Source organism: Vanellus vanellus, assembly GCF_965231255.1.
Source record: "Vanellus vanellus genome assembly, chromosome: 2".
NCBI lineage: Eukaryota > Metazoa > Chordata > Aves > Charadriiformes > Charadriidae > Vanellus > Vanellus vanellus.
The window spans coordinates 113,931,716-113,955,738 of record NC_138906.1 but is presented as its reverse complement, the minus strand read 5'-3'; the positions used below and the strand labels follow the sequence as shown (position 1 = coordinate 113,955,738).

General features: G+C 39.4%; 1 protein-coding gene across 4 annotated transcripts in view; it reads left to right on the top strand.

Moving 5' to 3' along the window:
• The first annotated feature begins 1,098 nt into the window (after positions 1–1,098).
• The window catches only part of RALBP1 (ralA binding protein 1), a 35,508-nt gene continuing 12,583 nt past the window's right edge, over positions 1,099–24,023 (top strand). The window contains exons 1-2 of one of the 4 annotated variants that reach the window (XM_082499080.1): positions 1,099–1,250; positions 18,651–18,944. In XM_082499080.1, coding sequence (XP_082355206.1) covers positions 18,701–18,944 — 244 coding nt within the window. In that variant the 5' untranslated portion in view covers positions 1,099–1,250; positions 18,651–18,700. Of the gene's footprint in view, positions 1,251–1,796; positions 1,937–6,697; positions 6,787–15,220; positions 15,251–18,650; positions 18,945–24,023 lie in introns of those variants that run through there. The other 3 variants (XM_082499081.1, XM_082499082.1, XM_082499083.1) reach the window with 3 other exon arrangements.

Below are 24,023 nucleotides of genomic sequence, written 5' to 3'. Positions count from 1 at the left end.
AAAGAGCCCGTTTGACAGGGACTAAGCAGCATTGAATCTCAAGTGAATAAATGAAGCAGGTGGCACGCTGCCACAGTATTAATGTGTCCAATAGCACAGGGATTATGTTTGAGGCTGTGGGAATGAATCGGCCTGCTTCTTACTGAAACAAATTCCCTTGTTGATGAGGAATCCTGAAAAAGATTCAAATTATGCAGGTGCTTAACATAACAGAAACTTGCCTTGTAAGAGACAGAGAATACAAAATTCCTTTTAACATCACTGTAAACAGGATGCACGCTGAGATGGAGATGTGTTTCTTGGCACAGGTTCCCCCCAAGTCGCATCCAGAGCGATTCTTCGTTTTCTTGTATTCCAGAGAGTGGCAGAGATGAGCAGGTAACGATATAAGGTCCGAATTATTATGCAAGATGAAGCTGAAGTCAATGGCTGCTCCCATGTGAGCTGCAAACGTAGAAGCCGGTAGCAACACTATTTGGAAGGCAGGCCAGCTGCAAACACCTATAGAGCCATGTCAGCTCTGGTTCTGCTATTAACAGCTTTTGACATTTGCTAACTTCCCACCGTTACAAACATTACCTCACAGCAGATTTAGCAATAGGCTGCTTTAACCATTGCTAACGCTTATGTCTCCTTGTAAACCTGCCCAGAAGAGCAGCTGGGTCGCTGCCCATCTGCCCTCAGCGGAGGGCAGGAGAGTTTACACAGCTGTGCTATCGGTGTTTCCCTGCCAGCAGGTCCCTCGCTGAAGCAGGAGTGACCACTGAATCCAGGTCTCCTTAGGTCCGGCCTCCCACATTAACCTCCCTCCGCCTAGCAGTGCCCCCCAGCACCACCCTGAGCCTGGGGACTTCAAAATAATAGGGGCGAGGAAAGAAGCGAGCAACGGCTTCAACCGTCCTCCTCCCGGCGCGCCCGTCGCTGGGAGTTGTAGTCCGGCGACCGGAAGCCGACCAGCCACCCCTTGCGGTCTGGCCCCACCTAGAGAACTACACTGCCCGTCATGCACTGCACCCTCATAAAATTGCGCATGCGCAGAGCGCCCCTCAGGCCTCTTCCCCCTCCCCTCCCTTCCACGGGGTCCGCCGGCGCCGGCGCTGGCGCCTGCGCTCTGGGCAGCTCGCGCCGCTCCCCGGCCCGTCCTTTGCCAGCCAGGGCGGCGCGAGGCGGGATGGGGCGCGAGGCGGCGCCCCGCGCCTGAGGCCGAGGCGGAGCCGTTGCCGTTGCGCCGGCCGAGCGGGACCCCGACGGTTAGTGCCGGCCGGCCGGCGGGGACGGGAGGGAAGGGGGGGGGGGGGGGGGACGGGACACGTTCTGTGGCCCGGGCCCCCGCCGGTCCCCGCGAGGGGGAAGCCGCTTCCGGGCTGGCGGAGGGGGAGGGGGGGGAAGGTGGGCAGCCGCGCTGGGGATAGGCCGCGCGTCCCAGCGGTGACCAAGTCCCTGACTTGGGACGCGCGGCCTGTCCCCAGCGCGGTTTACTGCCTGGCCTGGTTGTCCCTCGTTTGCCTTCACCTGGAGGTCACGTCTTAAAAACCGGAAAACTCTTAGCGTTATTGTCCCCCCCCCCCCCCCTCCCCACCCCCCCGCATCTACCGCGTTTTAACAAGTTGTGAGGGTGCTGTGTTTTCTGCCTGGTGGCGTTGTTTAGAAAAACGGGTGTTAGCGTGCCTCGCGTGTCAGTGTGTGGGTGTACGAGTTCCAGAAGCAGATCTTACTTTTATTTTAGGTGCTTAGGTGTGTTAAAAGAAACGACGAAGGAAACGCCAGCCATCCACGTTGATGATTGGAAAGTATCTGTTCGCGGGAATGGTGTGGTTTGGATTTCCGCCCCCTGCCCCGGTGTCCCTGAGGTTAATGGTCATGCTTAATGAGGAAAAATACTGAAAAATAATAGGCTAAGGCCTTTATATCAGTTGCATCAACCAGATGGATTTGTGTAAGTCTCTTGTTCCAGCACAGCAAAACAGCCATAGTTGCATTCTTATACCTATTTCTCATCTGGAAAGCGCTTGAAGTGCTTACCATGCATGTTCAGCATTGCTATAATACACCCATTCAAGGGTGGCGTTAAGGCTCTGTTCGATGTGATGCAGGATTGTAATGGATGTGAATTTATTAGCAAGCTTAATCCCTTAGATTTGGGGTTTGATGTCATTTGAGATGTTGCATGCAGCTTCAGATGAATGATGCCATACAGCTGCTTGAGTTCATTTTAGTACAGTCCATATATAGTATCGGTTTGAAGTCAGTGTGACACATACTCTTGAGGGGCTCTTTTCTATGCAGAAGTAAAAGAGAAATTGAAAAAGCTGCCAAACCGTTGTGGTTTTGAGTGTTTACTATTTCTAAATGCTTGAAATTTACTAAACCCACTGCTGTAATGTTCTAGGTAGCTAGGTCAAAAATAGGGCATTTATTACAGAAAAGAAGGGAACTTTACGTTCCTTGTTCTAGGGGTTTTATTTCTATCTTTGAGAAAATAAGTTGTGTTCTGTAGCCTTCCCACATCTGGAATAAAAGATAGGAATAGCTGTCTCAAAATTTTAATACTTTAGGTGCAACTCTGGCATTATTCTGTCTTAGTGTGTATTCAAGAACGGGAGGGCATGTTTCATGTTTTGGTTTGGGTAGTTGTGTGTTGTTTTTTTTTTTTTTTCCCAAAAGAAAGGATTTCACTGTAAAACCCTTGATGTTATTGTAGTTATTTGGGGGGGGGGGAAGGTTTTGTATATGTCTATACTGGAATATGTTGTCTTGGTATTGCAATAGCTGCGCTCTTGCTTCAGAACTGCGTGGCTTAATTCTGTAAATGTAGTTAAACCAAAACTGATGTGCATATGTACTGTATCTAACGCTTTGGGGTTCTGATCTCAGTTGTACCCTTTAGGCACTTCCCTAATATGTTTTAGCTGTATTTTCTTACAGAAAAGCTTTGAATAGTTTCTGTGTAAACACTGCTGTTTCATACAAGCTGTTTCTAGACTAATATGGAAGATACTGCTGTTTAGCAATAAATACCAATAAATGCAAATCTGCTTTCTTTCTGTGAAGCGTGGTGTCATGTAGTTGGCCTCAAAATGCCAAAATATAGTATGACATTTATCTTCAGTTTATTGTATGTCTCGTATAATCTACTAAGCTTTTCTCTGAACTAATGCATCTGATTATTTTGAATCAGTGAATGATTCACCACCCTTAAAACTAGTAGTGGTTTGCCATGTGCCTGCTTCAGATTTTCACTGAAAGAATTCATCGTCTTGTTCTGCTGTTCACCTGAGCCTCATGGCTCAAATTATTGCTCAAAAAAATATGAAAATATATCAAATGAGCCCATAGTTGGGCTCCAAGTAGCCTGTGGGAGGCTTGCACTTAGGCTTCATCCCCAGACATGGTGGTGTTGAGAGGTGGTTGTTGTTCAAGTAACAATTACATCTTCTGCATGCCGTACAGGAAGGTAAGGATGCACGTTGATGTTAGAAGAAGAAAGAGTATGACTCCTTTCCTGTCCATACTTATCCTTCCCGTCCCAGCCATCCTTCACCTTTTGGGCTTGATATCAGCGAATACAAACTTAGTTGAAGCTGTGAAGGTCTAGTAGAGTGAAAGAGCCTTTGATGTTGGCAGCAGCAATGGCAAGCCTTCACCTCTGAAGTTGAGTAACAGGAGGGATCCCACACTCCCTGCTTCCAGTTTTTCTTTAGGTTGCGGTAGAAAATGGGGGATGACTGCTTACTTGGGGCAGCTGCTGGGAGGTGGGATGGGGAGGGATATATATAATTGCCCAAGTAGGGAGTGGTGATCCAGTAAGTAGGCTCATGCAACACTTGGCTCAAATATTTCCAAAGAGATTATAGTTTATTCTGCTTTGTCACTAGAAGATAGCGTACTAGGAAAAATTATTTGTTTAGTTTCATCAATAAAATGCCATGATAATTTTGAACTAGTAGGGATGAATTTGTGAAAAAGATAAATACAAAGTAGAGTGGCTTCAGTGGATCATGTAATTTATTAAGAAGGTAAAAAACACAGTTAATGCCTAAACAAAATATGCCTGATGAAATATAACTGGGGTTCTTAGAGTCATTTATTATTAGTTGTACATTGAAAAAGCAGAAGGCGTCTTTTTTTCTTGTCTAATCTATGAATTCCAAGTATGTGTGGGAGACTGAGATCTATCAATTTGAAAACATGAGATCACAACATTTAGGAGCAATCAATTCACTACCTATAAGTAATATTTCCTTTGGTAAGTAAATAAGATCTATTTGCAGAGAACATGGTTTGGTATGTTTTTCCTTGTGTAGCTTCTGCAATACTAAGTAAACAAAAGTACAGATAATGAACATGTCCCAGTTTCTTCCAGAAGCAGCTTGGCATACAATCCTGACAAAAAATAATGACTAGTAACTTAATAAACACAGAATTTTATTATAAGAAAGAAAGAAAAAGTGCTCACCAGTTGTTATAAGAATAATAATGTAAATCTGAATAAGAAGAGTGAACCATTTAATAGCATGAATTAATGTGGTATGTAGCCCAGATTAAAAAAAAAAATTAGTGGGGAAAATATTATGTTTAGTTTTAAATAATCAAATTTAGCATTGTCTTCTATGCACAGAATTAAATCATGCAATTTTTCAGATATAATAATAATTGAAGAGCGTGATTTAAGTCACTTCATCCTCATTGGTGTGCCCTTACTTGTTAATAGTTTGACATCTTTCTATTTGTTTTAAGTGCTGGGAAGGTATTTAGAAATAGAAACTTTAAGCAATCAATGCAACTATAAAATTTCTTTGAAAGCAGGTTTACAATCCTTTGTGTTACAGATCAATCTACGGTATGACCTTGTAGGCAAGCCCTGGCTTGCTTCCATCCAGGCTATTGTCATTCCTGGAGGAAACGGGGGAATAGCTTAATGATTCTTGCCAGCAAAGCACGGTGCTGGGGAAGACCTTGCATAAGTGTGCAGAGATGCACTATTTTAGTTTTACGCTTTTTCACAGGAGTAGGTGCTGCCCTCTACTTCAGAGCAATGGAAGGGGCAGCTTTGCAACTAGTAGGAACAGATTTCTTATTTGCACACTGCCGCCTTTATTCTCATTCTTGCTCACAAGGAACTGAGCTTTTTTAGGCTGGCTATTTTGGTCTCTGGAGGCACACAAGGAAAGAAAGGGATGAGTGATGGCTGCTTGTGTCAGGTGGGAAGGGGCCAGATGGCTTTTGCAGAGGAAGAGTGAGGAACGAGTGCTTGGTCGTAAGGTGTGACATTCCAAATCAGAATGCAGGTTTGGACCAAGCTGAAAATTATTTCAAGGAAAATAAATTTAGTTTCAGGTTAGTTGTGTTGTACATTTGCTAGCAGTGAATAACTCTTTGCTCGAGTCAATGCATATAGTTATGTATAGATAAAATGTATTTTTTTTTTATTTTTGTCCTCTGCAATATGAAAATTTCATGTTTCTATGATCTAGCTTAAGTCAGCACATGAAGTTTATTTTCTGTTTTACAGTTTGAGTAGGATCTCTGGGCTTCTGTATTACAAGTAACTGAGCTTCATGCTAGAAGACAGATATCTGGCAGAAAGGAACTCGAGACTGAACATAGGTCTCTGGTACTACCAGAGCTTGAGCTGGATACGTGTTTTTTACACACAATGTATGATGATAATACTGTTAACTTGACACTTGTGGAAAAAGAGCTGTCACAGTAACAAAAATTGCTGCCTCCTTTTTCACAAAAAATTTAGTAAGAATTCTGCAAGAACACCGCTTCTCTTTAAAACCATACCTAACTTTTAAAAATAAGAGTTACACCTAAGAGTTAGAAACTATAATTTAAATGTTTTTTCTGTAATAACTTTTGTGAAACTTAACATTTAACTTACCCTGGTAATTAGGCTTATTGCTACTTTAACATTTCTTGCTTGTCCAGGTGTGGTTGCTTGTCCAGGTGTGGTTTTTAAATATGACCATCACCAGTCAAGCAGAATTATTTTGGATGTTGCAATGAAAATAAATTTTCACTGATTTTTATTAGCGTGAATTACATTGAATGCTAAATGTAAATTCTAATGCTAAACATGCCAGCAATGAAACTCTCATTTCATGGTATTGGTAGTGTTTTTATATCATGTTACTATGGAAGTCTGTAATTCTTTGTTATTGTTTTCCTCTGCCCAATACACTGCTTTCACATACTTAATATTGAGTGTATTAATTTAATATTGCTTGTTGTAAGATAATTACATTGGCAGATATTTTACTATACTTGTAATAATCTAACTGCAGTGGATTTCAATATTGTGAACCAAATGCTATATAAAAGCATAATGCTAATATGTACAAAAGCTAAAACACCTTTTTTTTTTTTTTAATTGGATTTGAAGAATAGTATCATCTCACACCCTCCTCTTTTAATTTTCAATTGTGGTGGCTTCAAAGGAGATGATGTTCTTTTAAGATAGCCTAAAGAACTTTTCATATTTAATTTTTTTTTTTTAATTGATTGAATGGACTAAAAATGTAAGAGCTTGGGAGGGAGAGGGGGGAACCAACTGACTGAATAGATTTACCCAGAAAATCCTTCGATTACTTCAGTCTAGTGGTTTTAGCTTTTCTTGTTCTTTAGATGTTTTAATCTTTACAAATTCTGTAAGTTTTCTTTGTGCTGGCCATTTGCAAGCTAATCTTAGGTCTTTCACAGGTCATGCTTCTGAAGTTTTAATCCTGAAATTTGGGGTTGCAGTTCTCCAACATTTATACAACTCATACCACTGGTGAGCAGGTGTGTCTTTATCAGTCATGTTTTGAAAACGATTTTAAAAGTTGTTGAAGGAAATGAAATGTAACTTTCCAGCTGAAAGAGGAAGTGATGAATATGTGGAGTTCTTACTTAGTTGTCTAGATGGTTCAGTAAATTAATGTGACTGACATACCAAGGTGTAGATTCAAATCCAAGTTCCTTGACAAAGATAATTAAGAAGAACTAATTTTCTGGCAATGACTGTCACAAATGTATCTTGGAGTATGCCAAAATCTGCATACTCTACCAAGAATCAGTGGAGAAGTTGCATTGGTTGTTACCTGCAGCACCCCTTCTGCATGCTACAGTTTTATGATATTTTATTTTGTGATAAAACTAGCTTTAAGTTTTCTATTGTGGTTTGTCTTCTTTGGTTGCTAGTTCTTTATAAATTCTTCTTTTGTAAGTAAGTTTTTAATATGCTGCGTCAGTCAGACTTTGAAGACATCTAGAAGATACACAAACATATGTCACAAGTTTGCAGTTAGTGTGTATCATTAGAGCAGTCAGTTCCAGATGCATATTTTTGACAGTTAATTCCATTTGGTGGTTTTTAGTACTTAAGAGTAAGGATTTCACCACTGTTAAAAATGCCTTATACTGACGGAGGCAGTTTATTTTCTGTTAGGGGTGACGGGGAGGACAATGGCACTATTTTGTCTTGTATATACTAGGGCTACCATTATACTACCTGCACTAATTTTATTTAAAGCAACATGATTTTTCTTGTGTAGACAAGGCTACACAACAGATATGGAAATGTCAGTCAGAACTTGTTTGGTCCTGTACTATCAGATACTGAACTTTTTTGCCAGCTGGGAAGCATACATATTTTTAGTGTCTATTTGTGTTATTATTCAGTTGATTTTTACTGTATTTGCCAAGTAAATGGAAAACAGCAATAATTGTTTATTTCTTAAGGTATGTTTTTTTATGATGCTCTGAAGCCGTAGGATTGTCAAATTACTGCATTAGGTGCTCCAGACTGAGCTGGAGCTTGCTTTAGAAAACATATGTGAATTTAAAATTAAATTTTAAGGATGTTTATACGTTTTTCTAGAAAGCTGGTGTTTCGTGTAAGTTTTCTTGTAAGGCTGTTTGGCTGTGTAGAAGATAAATACAGTGAACTTGTGGGTCCTGCTGCTGTTTCAGTAATCTAACTGATCAGTCTTCCCCATAGTTGCCTCTGAAGTAGCCTTTGCTGGCTGTGGAGGCAGATTCCTGTTTCCCAGCCATTCGCTGCAGAGAGGAACCGTGGAGACCAGCTGCTGTCCCAAGCTGGGTGACGCCGCACCTTGCCTTGAATATATTTGTGAATGTTTTCAGTGTTCACACGCGTGACATTTTGCAACACCTCAGCCCTGGAGGTGGTGATGTTAATTATAATTAATAATCTACTGAGCTTATAAATATTTAAATTGACTTTCCTCTTGGGTATTGAGTGAATCTGGGGCAGAGGTGGAAAACACAATTTGTTAATCCCAACTCTACATATGGTACTGAAAGGCTAAATACTTCATGTGGTCTTGATGAGTTCTCATTGGCATTGATGGGAATATGTCTGAAAAGAGGAGGTGATATAGTCCTCTTCTTGTGTGGAAGCTCACATATACTGATTAAAAAAAAAATATTATTTTCTTTTACTTATAGCATGAGTTTGACAGACCTCGGCATCTGTTCCAGCAGGTTGCACTGCTATAGACATAACCTGGATCAATAAAATTAGTACTTTGTTGGCATAGCTCAACACAGATCTCCAAATGAAGTAAACTACATCAGAAAAAAATCTTTTGGTGGGTAAAACTCCATCTACAACAAGGCTTTGCTAAAAACTGCTGTGCATGGAGCATGGAAACATTATACTTCTGTCCATTATAGTTAAGTTAGGAAAATGTTTGCATGCAACCTAATCTGCAGTTGATTTTACTTGGTATGGGCCTAATAAAACAACCGGTAAAGGCAGAAGGGTAGACTTTCCTTTTACTTTGGTTTCTAGGTCAATAGCCACTGATATTAGCTTGAGAATATACAGGACTGTTTAAGCAAAAAACAAAGGTGCTACAGATAGACTTAGTTATCAGTCACTAAAAATAATCAGTAGATAGACATAGTTATTAAATAATCACTAAAAATAATCAGAGAAGCTGTATATAAAGTTTTTCTAGCTGAAAGTCTTTCTTTACTTTTTCTTTCTGCTGTTACAGTAGAATGTTTTTTTTTTCTCAACCACCATAGTTCTGTTTTAATTTAATATTCACTAGAAGTTGGATATGATTTGCCTGTGTTACATTGGGATATGCAGGGTTTTAAACATGGGAAAAAATCGTACATGGAAACTGATCATCTGTGTTGTGTATCACACTATGAAAGGATCCAAGCAAAACTGTTCTTACTTTCTCCTTATGTTATAGAGTTGTCAGTTCAAGGGAGAGCCTGTAGTTTATAGACCTCTTCATCTGTGTTCAGTACATGGTGGCAAAAATTCAATATAAAGCTTAAGAAACTTAATTTCCACAGTTTGGACCCTAAAGTTTTATGTTAATATACTTTCAGAAGACACTTACTTCTGGGAATAATAAGGCCTTAGAATTGAATCTTCTTTGCCTTTGGTAAGGCAAACTAGACTGTTTGTGCTGACCTCCCAGTTAAAGGACTGTGAAGTGACTTTTGTAAAATGAACTAAATGCTGTTTGAAAATTCTGTGAATAAAATAATGATCACAATTCAGTGAAGCATGGTACTTCTAATTGATTTTTCTATATCCAGTCTAAAAGATAATATCTCAGTAATGGATTGAAAAGCCACACTGTCTGGATTCAGCATGCAGTGTTTGGTGCAGCATGCGTGCTCTTTGTCATTTCCTCTATGTATTAAGCAGCTTTATGCAGTTGACAAAGTGTATGTAGGCTTCCTCTGTGCTGAACTCGGTGTGCTAGTAGGTGGTAGCCACTGGCTTTTAAAGGACACACCAGCAGACACAAATTAAGCGATGTTTGTAGGGGGGCATACCCATTCTGGTTTTGTTGTAATTGGCATGGATAAGAAAGATGATGGTAATGCAGCAGCATTGGCACCTGCCTGTACGTTTCAACTGAGTATGTTCCCAAAATTTCCACAGAGCTTGAACTCTACCTGCTGGCAGGAGCCTCACGATGTGTTACTGCATCTCTACTGCTGCTGTTGCTTTTGCCAGGTGAATTATTGCTGTTACAGAAATGCTAGTATGTTATATTACACACTTCTGGCATGTAGACATGTCCCAAATTTGTTATCAGTGTTGAATGCAAAGCAAAGTGTCTTTAATACTTTCCTTGTCATTTGTAGAATTTTAGCATGCATTAGCTAATGCACTCAAAAAAAACAAAAAAGGGGGAAATAAAAAGGAAAAAAAAAAACCACACAAACCAAAACTAGGCTATATATAGCCATAGAATTTTTTTAATTGGGCGATGGAACAGAGTGTGCAGAGCTCTGGCCTCTCTGGAAAACTAGATTGTGTTCTCTGTTGTGTGATCCATCGTGGGTAGTCTGTAGATGCTCTTGAAAGAATAGCAGAAATGCTTAAAACTCCAGTGAAATATTTGATGCCAAACCCATTGGCTTCTCTTCTGCGTCATTTTGGGATTTTTCACTCTGATGATTAGCACTTGGTTTTTTTTAACAGCATTTGTACTACATTCAGCTCAAGTGGTCAGGGTTTTGTGGTATTTGTTTTTATCGGACTCCACTAAATGGACAGCTGTTCTCAAGTTGGCTGAGTTGCGGTACTGGAATGTGACTGAATGATGCTGTAGTTGAAATCTCTGATAAGGGAAATTTATCATTAAATAAACCCAGCCCAGGAACTGATAGAAGTGTAAAAATTGGTCTTAATTTGCTAGATCATCAGTTGCTATACAACTTGCTGCAAACCTTTGGTGACTGGGGATTTGACAACTCTTTGGAAGACTTGTCAGAAAACATGGATTGTATAAAACTGAGGGCAAACAAAGCCTGAGATGATACTATGTTTATAGCAATTGTTAAAGTGAACTACACACCTTTTATAGCATTTTCCTCCCTTACTCTGTTAAGTGGTAAAAGTAAAATTTTCTATTCTGTTTTATAAGCATTAGTGCTGGCACAAGTGGGAATTTGGAGAGGGGGACAGGGTTTTCAGACCAAGAATGATTCTAAAGGTCAATCTAAGCAATAGTGGGTGTTATATATGTTGTACAATGTGGCATTTTTCAGAAGTATAGGAGAGTTTGATACATTTGCAGGACAGTTCATATTACTGAATTCAGCTCTCAATAGTTCAGCCCTTATCAAAAGTTACCACATTTTCATTTGGGCTGAATAGTTTGGTTTCATAGGCTGGTATTTAAAAAATTAAACAAAAAGCACTAACCAAACCCTTCAAACTGTTTCTGAGAATTGAGTTAGCAGGGGGGAATATCTCTTTTCTGTATAAAAAATATTTGGGTAATCGGGTAGACCTTTTTAATGCTATTTGTAATTTATAGGGAAAACCTAAATTTGGCTGGAGAAGATCTTCCAGATTTCTTTGCTTATGTGTGGATGGTAATTTTCAGAAGCTGTAATTAGAACTGAGTGTGGGAGAAGTAGAAGGTGGCAGGGGAAACCTGGGAAATGATGAGTAGCCAGAAGGTGAGGTTAGATGTGGCACTGGGTGTGGAGAAGAGGAATGGTGAAGCTGAAGTTGCACAGGTCTAGGTGCTGAACATCTGCATGGTAAAGAGGTGGTTGTGAGAGAGAAAAGGTACAGTCCCGATGGTGGAAGAACTGGGCTGCGGGAGAGGGGAATGAAGAAGCTGATGGAGAGGGACTGAGTGTGGGAAGCAGTGGGACTAGACCACAGAATGGGAAACTAGTGTACTGGGCTTGAGTATGATTACTGGAGGAACTGGTATTGGGTTAATTTTTGTTGGGTGACAAGACCATGGGAACCAGGAGCAGGATTCACAGGGGGTAAGACTAGAGAATCCCCAACAGTGGACCAGCACTTTCCTAAGAATTTTGAAGAATGAGAAATTAATCTCTGGGTGCTCAGTAGCAGCTGCCATGCAGGTAGCTGATTAGTCAAGATACTCCTGGAACAGTCTGGCCTGGTTACAGTGCCCATCTGCCTCATGATGCGGAGTCCAGACCTTCTGCTTGTTACTTCAGAAACGTGCGATGTAAAGCAACTGAACAGCAGTCTTTCCAGTTGTTAGCTGGCCAGTTATTTCCAAGAATGCCTCTTACGTCTGTGGTTGTGATCATAATACAATGCACTGCTTTGAAACTGCTACTGTGGGAGTTGATTCAGCTGGGGAAAGGCATATGGCAGGGCTTGCTGAGATATTCCTGAAGGATGGGAATGAGCATGGGAGGCATAGTGTGTGGCATAGTTTGTGTAACCTCTGTGTATCGCTTCGGTTGTTACCGAAGTCTCCTAGTCTAGCTGCTGTAGCTTGCTCCGGAACAGACAGCGGGATGTACTGTCACAAGGTGCCTCACCAGGGAAGTAGGATGTTTTGGCAAAACAGGCAGTGTGACAGCATCGCCGGTGCGGGAGGCAGAGTCATGAGACAGGGGCTTTTCCTATGCAGTTATGGTCGGTCTCTTTTCAGGTGTGCTCTCTGGAGCAAAGCAGTTGCCTCTCCCCAGGGGATCCAAGTTTTGTTTTCCCCAAGATATCTATGGGAAACAACCTGTGAATTGCATCCTGATGGAGCTCTACAGAATTTGTAGACTAGAGGCTGTGATACTGTTTTCCCTGAAGTGAACCAAACTGGAAAGCATAGGCTGCCACATACCTGGAGATTTTATGTTCATGTGATTATGAGATTTTATCATAATGTGATCAGATATCTTGTTTCTGATATTTCTAAAATGTCTAGGATATTATTTAATTGCTTATTTTAAGGTTGGCTCTCTACTGAATGAATTAATGAAGAGCTGGAACACCCTCAATAATAGGGAATAACCTTGATACTGCTACGTATTCCGAATGTCAGCTGGCTCCTCTAACAGTCCACTCAAATATGGATGTGGTCTGTAGCTCTCTGATTGTTGAGAGCTAAGTAGTTTTGTGTATTTGTATATCAGTACTTCTGAGCTGGTATGGACTCTCAGGACAGAACTTGAAATACTTTGGATGGTACTGTAATTGTGGCAGACTTTATTCACCTACAGGTACATGAGAGAACACACAAACCTGTTTGTTACTTTCAGAGCTGATCTGATGCTGGCATTATTTTTGAAAAATGTACATCTTGCTCCTGTGTGACTCGGGTTGTGTAGTTGCACACTCTCCTTTCTCATAACATCACATATCCAGTAAAGTAATCTTAGGTTTAGGAGCTGAATGCTGCTAAGCAATTTGTATTTTATTCTCATTATCCATAAAATTTTGTGAAGGCCCTTCTTGAGGCTTTAATTCTTGCCAGTTACAAAGAGTGCATGACTCACAAGGGAGTTACTTAATGCTGCATTTATGTGATTACTTGTGACTTGTGAAATTTTAAACTTGCTTTACCTGTCCATGTGAAGCACTTCCCTTTTTTTTTTTTTTTTTCCTCCTTTCATGGCCATGTTGCCTTATTAAATAAAGGAAAGGGCACACTTTATGTACCTGGGTATTGCTTGTTAAATAAAGTAGGTGGCCTCTGATGTCATTTTGCAATTTGACTGCATGGCAACATTTTAATCTAAGAAGTGTTTGAGTGAAAGCAGTGTTTTGCATTAAGGTTTTCAGTATGTTGTAAAAAATGCATCTTTTTATTTCAAAACAAAGCTTAAACTGTTGTGTTTTATTGCAGTAATAAAACCTCAGAACAATTTGAGTAAAATGTAAATGGTGTATTAGCTTTAAGCTAGTAAAAACTTTGTTCTTTGCCCAAGCTGTTGCTGTAGCTGACAGCCATCAGTAGTTACAAGGTTATTAATTTGAAGCTTATTTAACAATATCATCTATTCTTGGAAGGACCATGGTTTTAATGTGCTCCCACACTTTGTGATAGTCCGCTCAAGATACAGACCTTACACCTGTCTCAGACATTGTATAGTCTTGGTAAATAATTTACTTCTAACTCTGCCTTCTCATCTCCAAGTCGTCTTTTTCAACCATCTCATCAGTTGTATGAGTACCACTCATAGTTCCTGAAATGCTTTGACATGCTTAGATCACAAGTGATAGTTTTTATTCTTTCCTGTTATGGTTCACTACTTTCCAAACGGAGCTATGCTTATTCCTAGGATAATTTTTGTCCAAAAGCAGTGTGCCTCATTTCTTTAAGTAATGTAAATTTCTTCACATATGTCCAGATCTTTTGGACTGAAGGTCTATGACAATGAGGCACTGCTGCATTCTGGGTCTTGCTTCTGGAAGTTACGATAGAGCAGGTTCTGGTAGCTGGGTGAGTGTTCCCGCTTTGCCTCCATCCTTTGATTACTGACTTCTTGGGACGCTTTTCAGTGTAACACCCAGATTTTCAGATTGTGTTTGTTTGTGGCAAAATGGGATGGCCTGGGGACACCCACCATGCTTCAGATGTGGTCTTGCATAATGCTTATTGCAGAAAAATTTCCCGTGTCCTTCATTCCACCCAACAGCTTTACAAAATAACATCTGTGCATGCAATCGCTTGCTCTGATTTGCTTCTGCTGTTGCAATTAGTTACAAGGCACCAAGTCACAATACAGACTCAGTGCAAAACAGAAATAGTGGAGCTTTCTGTGCTGAATGAGAGAGCTGTAAGTTCAGTCTTTCAGATTGTGCCTCTCTTTAATGTGTTTGTGCAGACTTAGATGACGCACTGTAATAAGTGAGATCTATTGATGTTGGCTGTCATGTCTTTGACTTCTCTCTGGTTTTTCCAAACCTCAGCTGTTTTGTCTTAATTTTTACTTACTAGATATGTAGCTGAGGCTGAATTGTTTAGGAAAGAGTTCAGGTTTTTGGTTTGGGCTTGGTGTTTTTTTTTTCCAAAAATGAGGCTAGGAAAAACACGTTATTTTGCCCATTCAGGCATCTTCTTTCCTCTTCCCAACCCACATTTCTGTGCTTGGTGTTTGATCTTGGAAGATGGTGGTGACATGACGGCTAGGAGTTTTTGTGTTAAGGACATACCTTCTACTTTCCATGTTTAAAATATCATTTAATTTAGTCTTTCCTTGGGGTATAGAGGAAAGGTCACAATTCCACACATATTCAGTCTAGGCTGTCTATTTTTGACACTAGGTTATTCTCACGGTTTGGCTCCATGTTGAGCAGGAAGATGGTTCGAGAAACTGCATTTTGGGAGTACTGAAAAGAGTAGCTACATCTAAGCAGGTGCTTGAACCACAAGAAGCTCTCTGATGTGTCATGCAACAGCCTTCATGGCTCCTGTGGAAGAAGAATCAAACGTGAAGTGAATGAGATCTGGTGGGAGTCGAGGAGGCTGCTGTTGGTAGGGAGGTAAGGAAGAAGATGACTTCTTGTGATACTAGGGAGAGACTGAAAATCAGTGGGAGAAACGGGGACAAGGTGATAAGATGGAGTTGATAATCATAAGCAAACAAAAGACTGCAGCAGAGAAGAATATCCAGGCAGAAACAGGAACTAGTAACTAATTAGATAGAAGAAACAGAGGAAGAGGGAGAACTTTATCTGCAAGGAAGCAGTGGCAGCAGAAGAGTAGGAACCAGCTCAATAAAGAATAGGGGGAGTGGAAAGTGGAAGACTGAGCTTGGGTCACAGAGACCAAAGCAGATAAAGAACAAGAGTGTGATATACTGGTGGTGAAAAAGAGAAATCAATCAAGACAGGAACCATGGGAGTACTGGCTCTGGGTGGTAAAGGAATCAAAATTTGAAGTTATGGGGAAAATACTAAGAATGAAGTGAAATCTGGGGAGGTGAACCTGGGCGTGCAGTATGTCAAAACAGAACTGCCCAAAGAGGGAGGCTGCACTCCCATCATTGTGGTTCTGCCACTCCTCTGCTTTCCATCTTTAGTGCTTGTTGAGCTCTTCCACGAGCCAGCTCAGCAGCAGAAGCCTGTTGGAGCAGCTGGCAAATTGAATCATCTCACAAAGGGGTATTGGGAGAGAAAACTACTGGAATTAGGAGGTGGTGTTAATGGCAGGAGTAGCATCACCTTCCCCATCTGGCAGTAGTGAGGTATTAAATCTCCTGACAGAAGAGAACTGCATAGGCGAAAAGCGATTTGAAGCAAGGAGCCTGCTGCAGAGGAGAGGCAGGACTGAAGCAGTAACAGATTGGGAAGAAAGGGTCAAATCTGAGAGGGGGAAGTTGGCAGAAGAATCAGCCTGTTAGAAGTGTTCCTTCTCAAAATGCTGAGAGGATCCCTGATTTTTTTTTTCAGTCTCACCATTTATTGCTGTCAGCAAAAATTTGTAAAAGCCAGAAGAAAGGTGCAGATTTGAATGGCAATAGTACACTAACAGCCATTAGTAGAGTGGAAGAGGTTTTTGCGGTAGGCCTAAAGGCTCTGGCTCTGCCGATCAGTCTTGATATAATTTGAGCATCGTGGAATTTCTCCCTTATTTAAAGGCCCAGGAAATTGTGCATATAGGAAAGTAATGCTTTCTTAAAGCTGTAAAATAAAATATATGAAACATAAGTGCAGTCTTAATTTGTTGCATTTAGAAATATGCACCATTAACTTTATTTTTAGTCAGTGTCTCTGCCTTAGCCAGAATAAAGAATGAACAGTATTGAAAGACCTCATGAATATTTTGTTTCTCATCATAATTCTGTGTCTTACTGTGCTCTATTCAAATTCTGATCTGAGTAACTGTTAATTTCCATAAGCACTTTGTGAGTGATCTCCTGTAGTGAGATACTTTGTGTCGTACATACATTAAATTTTCACTGTGTTGTGCATACAGAGAACTAAAGGATGAGAGTTTAAAAAAAAAAAAAAAAAAAACCAAACCAAGCACCACCAAACTTTTATAATTGTTAACTGGGCAAAATGCAATTCCATGTTATGTTTTTCTGCGTTCTACCAGTCTGTAAATAAGACCCCAGCATTTGAAGAGTGGTGTGGAACGTATGGGCCAAGTCTGGCTTCATCCCAGGAGCTCTGCCAGGGTCCAGAGGCAAAGCATGTGCATCCTCGTTTTCCAGGGTGGTGTTTATGTGCCTTTGCAATGACATTGTCCTTTCCCTCTGTGCACTTGCCCATCTTGCCCACTCTAGATGTGGATTGATTTGTAGGTGTGGTCCATCCTGTTCACTTAAATTATATGTAATATTTCTTCATTTCATTCCATGAGTTACTGTTGAAATACTGTCTGTTGTTTAGCAGCGTTTGGTGGGGTGTGTTGGGTTGTGCTTTTTGAGGTGGGGAGGAGGGGTTGGTGGAGGAAATGCAAACAGGTGCTGTACAGGAATTTTACTATCAGAAATTTACTTTCATTCTGATAGTCAGATGAGATGAAATAGTATTGCCAGTTTGTGTCATTGGTAATATTGAAAATTATATAATTGAAAGTTTTTACCTTTTCCGTATCTGTAAGTCTGAAGCTTTAGTTACCTGGACATCTCTCCTAAAATGTCTTATTTGAGCACGCCATTTACTTAATTAAACACAATATCAAATTAGCATAGGAGTGAAGTTTTCGACATCAATTAAAAACATGACAAAAAACAAGCATGATTAAAAAAAAAAGGACTGTACCTCATGTTAATACTGTTCTCTTTTAAAGAGGCTTTCTGCTTTTGCATAAGAAGTTATCATGTGGTTTGTATGATATATCAGGAATTCCTGCTTAGCCAGTACGTATTCTTTATTTCCCTGAATTAGATTTTGCAAGATACTGGGTATCTGTGATTGTTTGCCTATCTTAGCAAAGGGTTGACTAGTTTCTTCTTAACTGTAATCTATACATCAGCAGTAAATAGCAGGAGTACCAGAGGTGACTGCAGTGTCCAAAGGCTAATGCAGAAGCCACAGCTATTATATCTGGATATACTCTTGTCATAACTAAAATACTCATGGAAATAGGTTTCATATGGCTTTTGTATGTAATCTTATAACATTTTTTAATTCTGTTTTTTTGAGGCCATGGCTACACAGCCACCTTGATTACTTTAAGTCTGCAATGCAGGGCACCTTCCCCAGCTCTCAGCTTTCCTTGTGCTTGCCCTGACACTTGTATGGCTGCCATAACTCTCAAGCAAACATGGTGCCAGCATCTGGGTGCAGATGACCTGATATAGCCTCTTCAAATGTGAACTTCTTGTTGTATACCAGAAAAACTTAATCATTATTTTTCTACCTTATTTAATTTGCATTAGCATAATTAAAAGATGGATTTGCTTTAACACTTTTTTTTTTCCCCCTTATTGCAACAGGCTAGGCAAGTTCTTATTTGCATCTATAAAATATGCTTGGGAAAGATGAAAATGATCTTTGCCTTAAGTGCAGTGCTCACAAACACTCTGAGCTTCCAGGCAAATCTATTTTATTTAAAAAATTTAAAGTTAACTAACTATTTTATAGTAAATATTACCAATCAGTATGCAAGCTGTCTGAATTTTGTAAGAATTATTTCAAATCTTAAAAGATTCTGGTACTTAATATATAATGTTTTATATGTTATAAAGTAGAAATGGCTAGAATAGCAGCTCTCTTTTTATGTCAATATGGCTCAGGAGCTAATGGACAGATCTTGCAAATGCTGAGCTTAGGACCTGATGTTATATTACTGGGTCTTGACATAAGTTGGAATGTTCATTGTAGAAGGTATTGCTGTTCGTGTTTTCAGGAGAGAGAGCTCTAAACATGGTGTTCTGAAACCCATTGCTTAAAACTGTGTGGGGTTTCTTTTTATTTTCCCCTGCTGCAGGTGTGATGGACAGGTAGCAGAAGATTTCACTTTAATATCAGGGAATCAGAATGACCGAGTGCTTCCTGCCTCCCACTAGCAGCCCCAGTGAACACCGTCGGGTAGAACACAGTGGGGGTCTTGCTCGTACTCCCAGCTCTGAAGAAATAAGTCCTACAAAATTCCCTGGATTGTACCGCACTGGAGAGCCTTCACCACCTCATGACAGCTTGCATGAGCCTCCAGATATAGTATCTGATGATGAAAAGGAGCATGGGAAGAAGAAAGGAAAATTCAAGAAGAAAGAAAAAAGAAGTGAGTAGGGAACTTCTCTTATTTCATGCTTATAATTTCTCTTTCTCTCTTTCTTTCTCTCTCTCTCAAAATTGCTTAACGTTCCCAGTAGAACTTGTTTAGGTGTGAAGGAAGGTAACTCGTACAAACAGGCTTTGTGCAATACCTGTTTCTCTTCCAAAAAAACCCACACCTTAACCAAAAAATAGATTTGTTTTCTGTTGCGCAGATACAGTTGCCAAACCCATACTCAGAATTACTAATAAACATGTTTATCCCAAACCTTTAACGATTCATTGGTAATTGCACGGTATGAGGTTCTTATAATCTCATTATCCGTTCACATTCTAAATGAAGGTTTCCAAGTGTATTTCCAAATAGATGCTTTTTGAAATTGTAACTGAGGTGCTAGCTAAAATAAAACTGTAAGTTGGACCTGAATTTTGTACTTTTAAATTTGGAAGAGTCAGTTTCAACAACTTTGACTCTCTTCCCTTATGTCTCCCATATTCAGAGTTTGCTATTGTGTACCATCTCAAGTTTTTCTGTGCACACTGCACCATTATCTGAGGAGTAATAAAATCCGTGTCCTTTTTTTCTGTGGCTTCTCAGTTTAGTCTGATCATGCAGTTTCCTCCATCAGTGCCTAAGTACTATTGCAGAGTTCAAAAATGTGCAAGCCAACATCAGGATCTGAATTTACTAGAACTTGCAGAGTAAAGGTTGGAAGAAAGTAAAGCTTTGACTGTAGAATCCATTCTGTGTCAGTGTATGAGTGTCTAGAACAGAAGTTCTCATTTAAAAAGTGTAGCCCTCCTCCAAAACAAGAGAAGTCTTAATTCCCACCTTTAGATTTGTGCAGAAAATTTGGAAATGTGAAATAGTTTTTATTCAATAGAGTTGTTCTACATATTCTGAAAGAACAAAGCACTGGGAAATACTAAGCTGATACTCAGCACTCTTAGTACCAGAAAGATCCTTTACTGTCCAGGTCTCTGAAACCTAAATATCACAGCCCCAGTGTTAGTACTTTTTTAACTGACATTTGTTTTAGCAAAATATTGAAATAATGTTAATCTCCTACAATGCCTGTGTCTCTGATGCCTGGAAGTTCTGGTGCCAGCATACATTGCCACTTCTTATATGTGAAATTTGGAAGATTAAAACCAACGAGATGGCACACGATATTCTGGCATGTTAGGATGGATATGGTGACTATTTGTAATACACATGCACATATTTAAATAATTACTCTTTAAGAATTTGCTGCCACCGCACTGCTTTTAATCAAACCTGTTTCCTGGAACGCATGATTTGTTTCTACCACGTTTTAGAAGGACTATTGTTATTAACTAAAGACTGTGTGCATAAAGGATACTGTAACTCAAAAACACATTATCCTCCAGTTAAAACCAATAGTTTAAATTCCTGCAAGTTTTAAGAAAACTGATTCTTTAGTTTTTTTTTCTAATGTAAACATTAACCTAGTAATATTGGATTGGTGATGAAAATTCAAGCTATTAGTAGCTGTTTTATTCTTCTTTGCAAATTGTTGTAACTCTGGATTAGACACCTCTAAATTTGGAGTTGTTAGAGGTCAGCATTATACAAAGTGTGGGTTTCTTTGTGGTGTAATTCTGCATGTCTCATGGTGATACTCTAACTGAAGGTTGAAGAGGAAAAATGCTTCTTCAGCAAACATGTGCGGGTCTGTGCACATTAGCACTATAACAGCTTGCTTCCACAAGTGGTTACAGCACATTTTATAGCTGATGTAAAGCACTTTTTGTTACTTAAAAGAAGCTTTAAAGGTATGAAAAATCTTCAAAAATGAAAAATGTAGGAAGAATCAAATTGCCTCTTGCAGCTATAATACAGAAAGCATTCAGCATTTCTTAGCTCTAATACAAGTATGTCATATAATTACCAGTCAGGTATAAGGACAAGTTACATACAAAGCTTTCAGTAGCTCTTGTACAGTCCAAAAATGGTCATTATTGTAAATAAACCCTGAACAGACATTTTACGTAAATTACAAGGGCTCTTTACAGTTGCTTAACATGGTTGATTTTAAGAGTTCGCCTTCCAGCTTTGCACTTTGTTATTCCTTCTGTACTTTTTATTTTTCAGTTTCTTCCTACTCTTCATGTGTTCCCTTTTCTGGTCAGCTGCTTTGATTTTGGACAGTACACAACCTGCTATGGTCATGTAATTTGGGGTTTAAACACATATAATTGAACATTTCAATGAGAAAAAGACAAGTGTTGATATTAAATTATAACAGAGTGAATGTTTGTTGAACTTGCAATATTAGTGAATTAATGACAAGGTCATCCAAACCCCTGGACCTGTATGTAACTTTAATCCTACAAAGACTTTGGGTTATTTTAATAATACTCTAAATGTAAACATCAGAAATGCTTGAAGAGTGTGTATGTGGAGAGGGAAGGATAAATATCCCAAGGTTACTCATTTTAGTTTTTCAGGTAAATCTCTTTTGCTGAAGTAATATACTCTTAGCTTCAGCATTATTACCTATTTCAAAAAAAGCATTTTTGTATCCTAGCAAGGGATCTTTTTTCCGATTTGAATAATATAATAATTTGATATTTTTTATATCAGTGGCAGTAACTTAATAATACACAGCAATTATCCTGCGGGAAAAGTTCTAAATATTTTTGGTGGTGATAGAAAATTAAATGGAATATTGGGTTTTTTTATGTGGAATGACAAATATTGGAAAAAAGTTTCACCCGCTGATTTCTATTCTCCATTCCTTTGTGACAGCGTGAGTGTGGGTTAGCTCCAAAGTGAGTTAGATTAGGGGATTTCTTGGGGGTTAAAATTAATTTTCTTTTTACTGGGATAGTAAAAAACCCCTCAGATTTGTCTCCTGACTCAAAGTAACCTTTGGCCATGCACGAACTTTAGATATGGCAGCATGCGAGCCAAAACAGATTATTTTTTTTTTTTGAAGCAGTAATGTTTTAGATGAGACAATGACCAGAGTAATTGATTATTTTTTTTAATAGTTACCCTTCTGTCAGTAATCACATGTTGATAAAATCATGAAATACGCAGTTCCTTGCAAAAGACGCAGGTTATAAGTAATAATTAAAAAGAAAAAGCTGTTCTACCAATTAGAATTTCTGTAGATAGAGAGTCTGTATGTAGTAGATCTTACTCTGCTTATGTCTTTTACTTCTGAGATCGATATCATTGGACAGGATGGGTTCAATATGCAGCTAGGAATTTTTTTTGTTTAGAATAATTGTCATTTTTTTATATAATTCTTGGGAAAATGGAGAATTGGTTGAATTATAAGCGAAGCTGTCTTGTGAAAGGACAGTAGTATCATTGGTATGAACTCTTCTGAAATTTCAGGAAATATTTTTGAAGACCAAATCCCTAATGTGTTGGGCAGGGGCCTCCTATATGTTCTTTTGGGATGTAGATGAGGGCTGAAATATTCCTACTGTTAACTTGGGGACCTGCTGCGAGCAATCTTTGGTCCAAATTGGGTGTTAACCTATGTCGTCTTCCTCTGAGTTGAGGTTCTAGCGATCTGCAACTCTCTGCTAGATACCACCAGGTGGAAGATACCAGCTTATTCTCTCTTCCATCATCTTAAGTGATTTTTCTCCAAAAATAATTTCTGCTCAGGAATGTGAACGTCCAGCAACCGTACAAAAGCTCTAATAGTATTCCCAGCTGTTCCAGGCAGAGCAATGACACGATAAGTTGTTTCTGTGCTTATGATCCTTCATTTCTGTGCAGAGTGCTAATGGAGATTCCATAACAGTGGTGGATACTACGTACTTACAGGGGTAGGTCTGGAGGAAATTGAGAGAAGGCCGTCGTCTCATACAAAATAATCAAGTAGCCCCTACTGTTGCACACAAAACGTTACTTTTACTGATCTGATGTGTGGAGAAGCTCTGAATACAGTTTCTAGATCTACAGAATAAGTTGTTACTGGAATTTTGTACCCATGATAAACATTAGAGGCTCTTCATATCAAGGTTTATCTTTCTGTGTTGCTACATCCTATCCTACTGACAAATTACTAAGTCTATTGATATACCACTGTGTATTTATTTAGCAAAGTACCATTTGCAAACAATTTAAAAGTCTGCCTTTCAATGCCAGTAATTATTTTAAATCAAGATAAAGGAAGGCAGATTTCCTATTTCAACTTCATTTGCTCTCCTTGCATAGTGCTGCGCAGTGACCTGAATGCAGAATTTGTTTGGGAGCACTGTGCTCACATCAGTGAGCTGAATGTATATTAAAAGCAAACTGATCTAATTGAAAGTTGGATAGTAAGTGGTGTTAGTGTCTGTAAGTTTGAAGTTTCTATTAATAATAATACATCTTGTGGGTGAGGACAGGAAAGAGAAGCCATCTACCCAGGTTCATTATGCCTCCATGTGTGTATTCAAGTTTTATTTAGAAATTGTGTACAAGTTGATGGCAATCAACTCTGACAAATTGAAATTAGATAACTAATGCTAGCATTGCATATCAGTCCGTATAGTCATATTTGACCTACGAATTCTTCCATCTGTAAAAGTGATCTATGTTTTCTTTCAGTGAATTACTTGGATGCATGCAAATTTCCTCAGGGAGCCAAAATCGCATGTAGAGGTATAAATTACTTAAAAACTCATCAGAGACCTGATGTGCAAAATGTATCTTGTGGTAGGTTTGATAAGTGGCAGTTCTACATAGAATCATAGAATTAGTGAGGTTGGAAGGGACCTTTAAGATCATCAAGTCCAACCATTAACCTACCCTGATAAAAACACCACCACTTCTAAACCATGTCCCTAAGCACCTCATCTACCCTTTTCTTAAACACCTCCAGGGATGGTGAATCCACCACCTCTCTAGGCAGCTTATTCCAATGTTTAATAACCCTTTCAGTGAAAAAATGCTTCCTAATATCCAATCTAAACCTGCCCTGACATAACTTGAACCCATTTCCTCTTGTCCTATCACTTGTCGCCAGGGAGAAGAGGTCAGCTCCCATCTCTCTAAAACCTCCTTTCAGGTAGTTGTAGAGGGTGATAAGGTCTCCCCTCAGCCTCCTCTTCTCCA